The 13,145-nt window shown below is 32.8% G+C and overlaps 1 protein-coding gene across 2 annotated transcripts; it reads right to left on the bottom strand.

Moving 5' to 3' along the window:
• Positions 1 to 3,255: 3,255 nt before the first annotated feature.
• PPT1 (polyprenyltransferase 1) lies at positions 3,256 to 6,787 on the bottom strand. Of its 2 annotated transcripts, XM_078960707.1 has the most exons (10): positions 6,509 to 6,787; positions 5,934 to 5,994; positions 5,149 to 5,733; positions 4,856 to 4,991; positions 4,613 to 4,734; positions 4,465 to 4,534; positions 4,240 to 4,389; positions 4,022 to 4,157; positions 3,796 to 3,892; positions 3,256 to 3,592 (listed from the first exon to the last, which is right to left on the bottom strand). In XM_078960707.1, exons 3-10 carry the CDS (start codon positions 5,589 to 5,591, stop codon positions 3,523 to 3,525), a joined length of 1,224 nt encoding a protein of 407 aa, XP_078816833.1. In that variant the 5' UTR covers positions 5,592 to 5,733; positions 5,934 to 5,994; positions 6,509 to 6,787; the 3' UTR covers positions 3,256 to 3,522. The 2 variants fall into 2 exon arrangements, with proteins under 2 accessions (XP_078816833.1, XP_078816832.1); XM_078960706.1 differs by lacking the exon at positions 5,934 to 5,994.
• Between the last annotated feature and the right edge of the window lie 6,358 nt (positions 6,788 to 13,145).

Here is a 13,145-nt window from a genome sequence, read left to right on the forward strand (position 1 = left end):
GAAGCTGAATTCTATAACCATACTTGCAATCTTCGATTACATCATGAGGATGATGGGCTTAATTGTTGTCAAATACATTAAAAGAGGGAAGAAGGTATAAAAATTCAATTTCCTCATGTAATATGATGGATAGTTGTTAATTGCTTGATATTTTACTGAATTATGGGATTTACACTTGAAACCTTTTGTATCTTTATATGATTATATCACATTCAAATAAACACCCAGCCTTAAGTCTATTTAATATATAGCGAACGAACATATGTTGATTGCCATGTTCGATTAGTCCGATTCTTCTGTTATTAGAATATTAATAGGTCATTTTGCTATTTTAGCTTTGTTTCTTATGCCTTGGATGATTTGTATACCTCCAAAATCAATCAAGGTTAGTTTATTAGTGGTGTTTCATTTTTGGTGAGAGTTTCTTGTTCTTTTTTTTTCCAGTAACACGATAATTAATTATGTTTAATTTCTTTCAAGGGTGGGTGAAAGTAAATTCAATTCTCCTCGTATGTCAACAAAAACTACATGCTAAATGAGGTAATTATGTATAAGTATCTATCATGATTTATAAATTAACATATAATGGAATAAAAATAGATATTTTTTTACCTTTCTAATTTATTGTAAGAACAAATTTACTAGGGTTTTTCAAGCTGACCAATCTAATACCACGTATACAGGTACCATGTGCATGGCCATCAACATCACACCCATCAAGAATTACCACTAGAATGCTCTATGAAACTTATTTTTTGAAAAGTAGGTTTTAATTAGTATGGAAATGATTTTGAGAAAAATAGATAAAAAATATTAATTTTGTCATTAAATTCATCTGCAGTTGTTTGCAGCTGTTTGTACCTTTGATAAAAGTTGGTACTAAGTGCAAGTAACATTGTTTCTTTTAACACCATTCTGAATTTGTGCTGTGAATTGTATTTATTGGTCTTAGAGTATGCATTTGAATTTTTTGGCCTTCTAATTTCTGTTATCCTAATAATGACTGCAGCTCACAACATCATCAATCATGTAAGTAAATTATGAGCGCATGTCACAATCATGTGAGATAAGGGTAAGAATGTACCTCAAGTCCAAGGGCTATTATGTGAGGCCCGCTTTTGAAATAATTTTCAGCTTCTTGTGCATCATTGTAAACTTCTGGAAGTGGCTTTGTCCACATTTTAGAGATATATTAATAATATTATATATATATATATATATATATATATATATATATATATATATATATATATATATATATATATATATACCTAAGGTTTTAAGGTCAACCATGATGAGATCTGTGCAAAAACATTTTGTATAGCAGATGGATTATTGTTAACATAAATGGAAAAAATGGTGTAAAATGGAAACAATTTGAAGAAAGTGGTGCCAATGAAGAACCTGAACAACTCCTAGTGAACTTTCAATAATCAAAAGAAAAAAAAAACTAAAGAAAGTATATAATAATAATCACAATGTGAAAATGTTGTATGTTAAGTGCACTATGAAAAGGTTACAAAAGGCTATAAACACGAATAACAAAGAAAACCTTAATAAACAATAAAAGTATTTTACTTTGAATATGTTGAACCAATCTAAAAACTGATAAGTTTGCATTTGAAATTTCAAACATAACTGATATTTCTTCCATCTAGATCCTACACAGTAAAGGAAATCGTATTGGCTCATCAATGTCACTTCATAATAACAACACAAGTAAATGAAAATGTTCCCAAATACAAAATAACTGATCTATTGTAAATCAAAAGAAGAAAGAGGAAATAAATCAACAAACTCACTACAACAGTGGCAATGGAGAGCAACTATGATTCAGGTAGTGGATTTGCTTGAAAGAAAACAAAATGAAGAAAAGGTGAGTCTAAAGAATCCAAAACATGAGAAAGAACAATGAAATTTGTACATATGAAAAATCAAAATTAATTGAGAATACAAAAATCAAGAATCCTACCTAGTTTAAACAACGATGTTCAACCAATGTTCTCTTCCTCATCTTCGTTATATGGTTGATAAATGGTAAATGAATGATGAAATGAGGGATTTAGAAACAAAAGTAGAGAAAGTATTTAGAAGTTACCCCATGTGATTTATGTCCGGGGATCCAAAATTGCAATTGTTGATAGGCGGCTTGTAAATTGTTACCATAGAATTAGAGTTTAAAAGAGAAAAATAGAGGAGAAAGATGGGACGATTAATGTTTTTAGCCAAATGGAGAAACTGATTTGGTTTCGATAAATAATATAATGGTTGAATTTAAAGATTTTGTAATTAGCTGCAATTGTGTTTGACTAAAATATTGGTCAAGAATGATGTCAACAAACAGATCTAAAGGTGGAAAACAAATCATTGGAATACAATCAAGGGTCATGATTGTTTCATTGGTGAATGAAATGTTCACTTTTAATATTTCCTCCGTCCCATATTAATAGTCCATATTTTTTTTGTTCCAAAATAATAGCCTACTTCAAAAATAAATATCTTTTTAAATACCCCTAATTATTAGTTAAACTACCATAGAATTAAATGCAACTACAAAGGAATTAAATGCAACAAAAGGATAAGACTATCATTTTATTTAATAAAGTTAGTAGTAACTAATGTTTCTTAAGAGTAAATTACACAAATGGTCCTTAAGGTTTGAGGTAATTTACGCGCTTGGTCCTTAACTTATTTTTTAACTCGGAAAGTCCCTACTATTTGTTTTTATTAAACGTTTTGTTTTTGTTACACATTTGATCTCTATCTCACCTAAAAAAACTATTATTTAAATAGAAAAAATGGTGAGGTATGTAAGGTAAGGTGAAGAGGTGGAGTTGGAAGTGTGTTTATTTAAATAAATTAAAAACTTAAGGGCAAAATAATCTTTTTAAGTAAGACAGGGACCAAGTGCGTAAAAAAACAAACAGTAGGAACCTTCCGAGTTAAAAAAATAAATTAGGGACCAAACACGCAAATTATCCTAAACCATAGAAACATTCGAGTAATTTATTCTTTTCTTAATCAGTTAATCAATATATTTTTTGTCAAGTGGACAATAATTTTGAAACGTTGGGAGTAATTTTTAAATATTGTAACTAACTCTAGTTCGTTACTTAAAAGGGCTTCATCACCATGGGCCTGAAATCTGCTTGGAGTGGCCCTTACACAACAACAAAGAACAAGGAAAAAAACCTCTACCATAAACTGCACTCCATACATGATAGTATGATACATCACATCACCCAACAAGCAAAAAACAGGGAAAGGGAATCACTTTTATTTCTCATTTCTGCATTCCTTATGTTATACAAACAAGAGAAATAGAATAAATTCCATTTCTTTCCTTTCATCCATACTCCTCTATTACATTGTCGTTCCTTCAAACTAACAAAAAATTCCACATCTTTTATATGTGGTTTCACTTTTACAGTTTACTTTGAACATTTCTAACATAAATTGGCCTATAAATAATAAATATTTTCAAAAATCTTTCGCCATAAGAAGCTCAAAAGAACATTATCATTATGACGATAATCTGCCCACCAGAATGCCACCAAACACAATAGCTCCAAACCACTTGTTTGACACAAATCTACAACCCAAATCACACATCCAAAATAAGCATCATATGCATGACAAAATAGCAACATAATTGACTCTTTTTACGCATAACAACAACATACTTATATTCTTTTTATCCATTAAAGACTTCAGTTATTATACCCATTATGTAAAACGACTTACTTTTTTTCAGGCTATATATTAGTCATTATCACTAGTAAAAAAATGACTTACTTTCTACTGCAATCGGCTCCAGATGATGTGTCTACTGTCCAAATTTGCCATGCTAACTGGCCTGATGCCCCTGTCAAAAACACATAATATGGCCATCCTGTTTCACCCACTTCATATCAGTACATTATTATGCCATCAAACTTCAAACACATTATATATATTTTTATAAAGATTCCAAGTTTAGAAAACCGATTTACTCATACCAATAAAAAAGTAAAAGTATTACCAAGATTTGCATTGAAGCCACTGAGTGCAAGGCTACAAATGCAAGCAGCTCCAAATCCAGTTACCCATTTCTTTGTGGAATCCCCAAATCTCAAGGCTGTAGACTTAACTCCCACTAACTTATCATCTTCTTTATCCTGTATATGTATATGTGTGTAATCAACATGAATGAACAATCTAGCCTATATAGTTAGTTAACTACTTAAAAATTTCTTTTACCTGATGGGCGTATATTGTATCGTAGACAAGTGTCCAAAATACACCAGAAAGATACAGAGGCAAAACAACAGCAGGATCTAGGCTTCCTCTAATGGCAGACCATCCTAGTAAGGCTCCCCAATTAAAAGTTAAACCAAGATATGCTTGAGGCTGCAAACAAACATAGATGTTGATGTGTATCCTATTCCCACCAAAAAGATAAAACGGATTTGATTTTTTACCCACCCAAAATGTAATCCTTTTCATAAGGGGATACGAAAAGACAAGTAGCAATGATGAAGCACCCAATATGCGGCTGTATAACAAACAAAACAGAGTAGTAATCATCAAACTTTCTTGTATGGAAAATTATGCATATACTATACAGACCTACCTATAGTTGTTAAGCTGGAGAAGGATACCAAGACCCAAAAGCAATTGAAAACCAAGAAAAGAAACCCCTTGAAATGGTGTTAATGCACCACTTGCAATTGGCCTTGACTTTGTTCGTTCCACCTGCATCAATAAGCTAATCGATTCATTATTATACATATAATGATATAATGATATGATCAGAACATTCTAAATTAACTTTTTTCACCAGAGACAAATAATATAAGTTTTTATGTTTATAGACCTTTGTATCAATATCTCGGTCAAGCAGATCATTGATAGTGCATCCAGCACCCCTTAATAGAAAAGCTCCACAACCAAATAGTGTCAACATCTTTATATCAGGAAGGTTTCCAGGGGAGGCTGCTAATGTGATTGACCTACATTAGGGTACATACAAGTTTCTGATATCATCAGCCATTCCAAGAAAGAACCAACTTTCTGTTTTATAGTTGCAATTTTAAGCAAAATTGATCATCCTCCATTTTCAAAACTAAGAATATTGTTTATAAAGAAAGTCAAAAGTACAAATCTTACCACATACATGGCCATGCTAGTAACCAAGTCCCAATAGGCTTATCCAGCCGAGCAAGATGTGCATAGGGCCGAATCTTTTCAGGCAAATACAAATCAATCCAAGATACAGAAGAAGAAGAAGAAGAAGAAACCTTGTTGTTCTTCAACTCCTCATCACGTTTTGCCTTTTCTTCTTCATCCCTTAAACTATGGGAAGACGTGGAAATGCCACAACTCCGGCCTAATCTAATCAAATCAAAGTATTTAAACTTGGAGTTATCAAAATTAGGAATGTAAAATTCGTGATTTTGTCTGTGGTCAGAGTAATAGTGGTTTAAACTAGGTTTTGGAGGTGGGGGATTTGTTGGATGAGGGGAAATGGATTGAGAGAGTGTGAGGGAGATATGCTGATGCAAGGGTTGAAGATAACGAGAAGATCGAGAGAAACGGAGTAATAACGCCATCTTTAGCTAGGGTTATAGAAAGACAAGAGCTTGGGAAATTGATTTTCGCATTGAACTTTCTTTAATGTATAAAGTTCCTAGGAATTCTTCAGGGTCTGAATTATTCATACATATGAATGGCACACAGCTGAAAAATCCGCATCTGAATAAAAACATACTGTTTTGTTAGACGTCTGAATAGTTGTGCTTAATAATCCATATAATGTATAATTTGCACAAATCTAGCGTATAAAAGTAAAATAGTTACAATTTTGGATAAAAATTATTGAAATAATGTATACAATCAGATCTGTTCTTGAACATGTAAATGAAAAAATATCGCTACTCTAAAGAAAAACACACAACAACTGGAAGTTGATCGATTCCTTGCAAATCCATGTTGCTTGGGTGGTTTCTAAACAGCCTGCACATAGAGCATGTCCTCATAATGATAAAAATGCACATAATATACATGAATTCTGATCATTGCTAGTATGATATTTAACTATCTTGCAAATAAATTAAGATATTTTTGCTTTGAAATACATATATCCAAATCAGTGACTGTGAAACTCTAATTTCATTCTGAAATGGAGTCAAACATAGGTATGTTACTAGAAAAGAAACAAATATAGTGTAAAGACATCCAACATTCAATAGTATACCCAATCCAGACAGGGGATCATCCAATTCAAACTTCATAACTTTTCAGCAAAATCAACAATTTCATCAATCAAATGTGGAGGATAATTTTAGAAATTTTGCATCAGAACATAATTCGACTCAAGAACAAAAAAATTCAGCAAAACCAGCACAGATTCCTTGACATCAGACATAATTCCATCAAATAATTTCAGCAAAAAAAAAAAAAAAGAAGCCCGATTTCAGCGTATTTGGGGGAGAGAAAAAAAAAAGGAAAACTGAAGAACGGTATATACCTGGAGCGACATCTGCTGTGCGACGGTGGCGCCGGAGGTATCGGAGGGTAGCGACGGAGATGCGAAGGTGTAGGAGGGTGGCGCCGGAAATGCGAAGCTGGAGAGCTGTGGAGGAGTGGAGCGTCGGAGGGTTGAGAGAGAAGAGGCGTCGATTGTTTCTACTTATTAAGATGGTGTATAACCAAACGCTCTAATACAGATTCGGTGCTACCTCTAACAAAGTGATCGAAAAGTTTTCAATATGATCGACAAGTTTTGTGAGTCTTATCATATGTTTTCATGGTTAAGTAGTGTTAAGTCCCAGAGGTGGTTAATATTTGGTCAATCTTTGACTAATGAAGAGGAAGGATTAGGGTCTTTTACACTGTTGGTTCGTTACGTTCGAATTTGGGCCGGTATGAGTTGAAAGTATTGTTGGCTCATATGTGGGAGATGCTGATAGATAATAAGAATACTGATGCGGGAATTGAGTTGGATCATAAGTTGCATTTGGTTTGGTGGTGCATGGGTGTTGGGTCATGAGATATGGGACTAGGTTGGAAACTGGGTTGGTCCCTATAGAAATAGGGTCGGCCCGAGATCAGAGGTATATATTTTTAACTGATAAAAAATTGGACCCATTTTTTTAACAACCAATTAGAAATAAGTTTTATAAAAATCTAAAACCGTTTTATTTCGGATTTTGTAAAAAAAAAAACCCGAACAAAAGCGGTTATTAAACAGAAAAATCAATTTTTTTTAATGGGATTTCATTTTCAAAAAAATCAAACCAATTATAACCAAAACCGGTAGAAAAAAAAAAAAAACGGTTTGAAACATACTCAAGGATTGTTTTTTCTACGGGTGTTAAACACACATAAAAATTGGGGCAAAGAGTAACTAATTAAAGTCAAAACCATTTTTATGTCTTTTAAACCCAAATTTACAAGACTTTAAGACTTTTATGTATTTTTTATATTTTTTTAATTAACTTCGTAATCTCATATTTTACGACTTTTTTTTTATATCTTTTATTTTATAATATATTATCAAAGATTTTAACATTTTTACCCTTTATGGTTAAAATATTTTTTCAATTTATACTCTTCTTTATTTTAAAAAAATTACTTTCAATCCTTATTAATATATTGATATTTCAATATTTTCACACACATATACACACGAATGTAAATATTTTCGGTTTATATCCTTCTCTATTTTAAAAGATAATAACACTTCCCAGACAAAACTAATAAATATATTTATATTTATGGTCCTTTAAATTACACTACATTTATAATAAATACTTTATTTTTATTTTAGTGTGATATAAATGAATACCACTACAATCAAATCAAAATAATATAACTATATTTACATTTATGATCCTTTAACTTAACCTATAATTTATATAGTATTCTTTTTCATACCTAAAGTTTTACTATAAATGAATGTATCTCAAACTTCATTTTCATTGTACGATAGTCTGAAAAACGATAGGCTATGTAAAAGAAAATGAGTTGGTCAGAATATTTGTCACCGTTTGATAAGTTAAATTACGAGGTATGTTTCTTTATTATTATTCATATATTTATGTTTTTATATATCACATATTTATATTTGTATGTATTGATTAGGATAATGATATATACACAAACAATGTATCTCAAGATGACAATAATAAAAATAATTACTTATCAGTGACATATCAAAATTTGAAACTAGCATGGTATAAACTTTTATTCAATAAGTTTACGTGTATCTAATCAAAAAAATATTTTTTAATTGAATCTGAAGCTGAGGAAGCATACAATTCTAATCTCTTACAAGTCCGAAAACATTTTGGTGGACTATAAAGGTATTTATTTAACATATCTTTTAGATTTGTTAGTTATATATATATATATATATATATATATATATATATATATATATATATATATATATATATATATATATATATATATTCAAAATTGATGTAAGTGTATTATGCTATTACTTACTTGAAGAAAATGTGGCTGTCACAATATAAAGAAAAGTTTGTATCTGTTTGGACCGACGTCTTTCTCAATTTTGGGAATTACACAATCAATAGAGCGGAGAGTCAGCATGCCAAAGTAAAATTATACTTGGACTCATCACAACCAGATTTAGCGATAATATTACCAAGAATTGATGATGTTGTTCAGTCACAAGACTATGCTATCAAAGCAAGTTTAGGACAGATCATGATTATTCATTTCGTCCATCCAATTTCCAGATATTTGGTTGGTAATGTTTCAATTTATGCACTTGAAATAATTTTCAAGGAATTTGAACAAATCAAATTCCTTGAAATTTGTGGATGTCAACTGCGTACTAGTCACGGACTACCATGTACGCACGAACAAGCAGTATATTTAAAAAATGAAAATCCAATACCACTTGATTCCATTCATAACTTTTGGAAATTTAATTTAGATCCATGCATCCGACTTGAAGATGATGATGTTGATGTTGAAGGTCAAACGTCTAACACACAGCTGAAAAAACAATCAAGATCTAGTAAGTTCGATTGGGTGCGGAGGTTAAAAGATATATTTTCACCATCAACAACTTCGCTTCGGGAACCCACTTCTCACAAAAAAAAAGGTACCAAGTGGACGTCCACGGTTGAGTACACATACAAGACCTACTTTTCCACCTACTCAAGATCCAACGATTCAATATCCTCGTGGACATAGTTTTGCGACGTCTAAGTCAGATTATAATGGGTCTAATCAGTTTGATTTAAACCAGGAACCAGAGAGGCACAATACATTTTCATTTCAACAACCTTCAACATTTTATTCAAATTCACTTATGAGTGAAATTCCAAATGAAATTCATCAATACGTTACAAACATTGAAGATGCGGAGGGAGATGGAAATTGTGGATTTCAGGCAATAGTTGTCTCCCTCGGGTATGGTCAAAATTATTGGAGTAAAATCCGTTCAGAATTACACAACGTGTTATTAGAAAATTAGGGCCGATGTGCAATGATTTTTCAGGATGATATAAATAACGTACATCACTCGTTGAGTTTCATTGGATTGAGTTCAACACAAAGTGAATATTGGTTGATTATGTCGGATACTGGATTCCTCATTGCTAATAAGTATGGTGTAATCGTCTATTTTTTACACAAACAAGGTTCGTCGACATGTTTTCCGCTTTGGCATGGCCCGAAATACATCTCACATCATAGATCTATTGTTATCACATTCGTTTATAATTGTCATTACGTAAAGGTTGATTAACAAAATAACATCCAATGCCTACAATTTCGTCATTTTGGCGTTACCACAGATCAAAACGTATCACTGGATGGGAATATTATATAATGTTCGACTTAATGCATATATTCCACCGCATGCACCACGTAATAATTATAATATACATGTAGTTGATGTCCCTAATAATTAATAAAATTAAAATATGATAGTGTTTGACAAAACGATGGTAATTGAAAATGATAATTTTATTTGTTATAGTTGTGAAAAAAAATATCATATTATATTTTTTATTATTCGTTTAATTGTTTGTGATCGTTATTTTTTATTGTTCGAAATGTAAACAAACTCGAATTTAAACCAAAAAGTTTATAATTAATTTGAAAAAGTAAAAAAAATTATATGAAATCTATACAAACTCTATTAAAATAAAGAACAAATAAAATAGTTATATAATAATAATAATAAAATTTTAAAAGAAAAATGTAACACCGTAAATTTCAAAACAAAATTTTCAATGTTTATAAAACATAATTCACATAATATTCATAAAACAACCATGTTTGAAATTCAATCCAAGTAATACAAAAATCCCAAGATCTCAAAATCATAAAATCCCATGCGTGTGTATTGATCAAAGCTGACGCCTTCCCACGGTCATCACTAGTACCTGAAACAAATAACACCAAACACTGTAAGCACAAAGCTTAGTGAGTTCCCCAAAATACCACATACAACACATATTAGCCACTCGAGGCTATAACTCTATGGGTCCGTGCATCCAAACTCTGTGAACCCTCAGGTTCTAACTCTGTAATCATGCACAACATAAATCACAAAGAATAATGCAGCGCAACACATAACACATATATAGCATACAAACACTGTATCACAAAACTCTAGTTACCTACTCAAGGTAAAGTATAGTGAGAAGACTCACCTCGTGTATCTCGATAGCTCGCAAATCCCTGAACCCACTCGAACTCGATCCCCCGAGCTATAACACTCCTATAATACAATACATCTCTAATTAACATTTTCACAACTAAGGTTGACTAACCCCACTAAGTCAACACAGGTCAACTCTGGTCAACGGTCAACTTTGACCGGACTCGGCGAGTACATAAGAGCGACTCGGCGAGTCTACACATGTTCGCTAACTCCCTCGGATTCTCTCTTGGCACGTCGAGTACTCCTCTAACTCGACGAGTTCCACCTGGCATGAATCGAGGGGCCACCGCGACTCAACTTGCCGAGTCTCAAAACAACTCGGCGAGTTCCAGTTTGACTCATTCCACCTGTCAACCCTCTCTGACTCTCCCTGACTCACTGAGTTAGCCCCTTAACTCGGCAAGACCACTCGCTGATTGGTTATGGACAATCTTCATGCTACTCGCCGAGTCTGTTCTTCGGACTCGGCGAGTCTACGCCATGCATGAGCTCAAACTCACTCCTGAGGTCAGATCCATTCCAATAACTCCTAGATCCAGTCCTTACAAGCACATTCATCACGTAAAGTCACAATCTTGGTGCTCATGCAAAGGTCCAAAGGCCTTATTTACTGATATGATCTCTAGAATGCTATTCTAAGCTCATGGCCTCCATTAACACACATAAAGCTTGAGGGAAAAGGCTCTCTAGACCTCTTTGGGTCCAGATCTAAAGTAGTAACACAAGAAGAGGCCAAATACTCCATGGATCTCTTCCACAAAGAAACCCTAACTTTAAGATTCACAACAAGGACTGAGAAAGGAACGAATGGATACCTCAAATGAAGTCCCTGAGCTTAGAAATCACTGGATTAGCACCTTCTTTGGTCTCCTCTTGCCTTGATCCTCTTCTATATGCAAAAATACCCACAAATAGTCAAGGTTCTTCCTCTTCTCTCTCACAAAGTGCTCACTGGTTCTTTAGGGTTCTCTCTGGGGTTGGTGGCCGCAAATGACGACCATAAACCCCCTTAAATATGTCTCATACCCCGGAAATTAGGGTTTCATTAAACAGCGTGGACTCACCGAGTCCACTCCTTGGACTCGCCGAGTCCAGACGCGAACCCGCGCCCAAAATCGCGATCTTACTCGGCGAGTTTGAGCTCCAACTCGCCGAGTCCACTCACAATTCTCCAAAAATACAAATAATAATAAATACCTGGAAATCCGGGCTGTTACAAAAAAAAAAAAGAATAAGTTAATGTTTTTATATGAAACAAGTACTAAAAGGGTAATATTCATAAACTATAAGGATACAACTTATTATATTTTAAATTAGGGAACAAAGATGAAAATAAAACCAATGCACAAGGACCATTTCTGTATTTTACTCTAAACAAAAACATTCAAATAGTTTTGAAAAGCCGTCACCGGTAATTTGTCATTCCTATATACTATCATTATATTTTTAATATTCTTTTAATTGAATTTACTGTTAATGATTTTAAATAGGTGGTTTTGACTTTTTTTTTTCGGGTGTATTTAAAATCCCCCCACGACACATCCTATTTCACTACATTGTACACCTTCATCACCTACACCACTACATCCACCACATATACCTCCTTCCCTACCACCCATTCAATGAGACAATTATACACCAAACATCTCTAATTGATTGGTTGCCATAAATACTCTTTCATGCAATCTCTAACACCTACCTAGGTGTAACAATATGTTGTATTTGGGTCCAAGACAATGAGTTTGATGATAACAAATAATTAAAGTGTGATTTGTTCTTCAACTTCATTAAAATCGATTGTTGGTCAATTTGACATATACCATAAACATTAAATAAGATCAAGTAAAAAGGTATGAAGAAAATCTGAAAGCAGAAGCGGGTTCACATTGGAAAATAGAGTTCAAGACTTCCATATGATGCTCATAGAATTTAGAGGTTCTTAAATCAAAACCCATCAATTGAAATAACGAAATAAGAATACATTTTCCTTTCTGTGGGTTTGAATCTGAATTTTTTTTAAAGTGTTTGTGCAACAAAAAGGTTGAAAATTGGAATTGGGTGTATTTGGCATCGACCTAATTGGCTTACCAGGTCCTTGCTAGACTTGGTAATGGAACGGGTTTTGACATTGATCTGATGCAAACCTATAATAATTATATAGGTTTGGAGCGTAATCTTCTATTCGTTTATCTTTTAACGACATGACTAAGCCTTTTATCAAAAGGGTCTGGTATGCATTATCACTGATCCTCTCCGTTTATAACCCGCCCCGAATAAATCTTCAACTTATATATTTATATTGGGACATTTATATTTTATATTGTTTATCATATATTTTTAATTTTAATTCCAATTGAAATTCCAAAGGGAAAAGGTCAAATTGTGTTTCCTTAAGGCTCGAGGAGTCAATTCCCAAACTTCTAGTTTACTGCGAAGAATCATGAATCCATTTCAT

Source organism: Lactuca saligna, chromosome 6, assembly GCF_052625555.1.
Source record: "Lactuca saligna cultivar CGN05327 chromosome 6, ASM5262555v1, whole genome shotgun sequence".
Classification (NCBI taxonomy): Eukaryota; Viridiplantae; Streptophyta; class Magnoliopsida; order Asterales; family Asteraceae; genus Lactuca; species Lactuca saligna.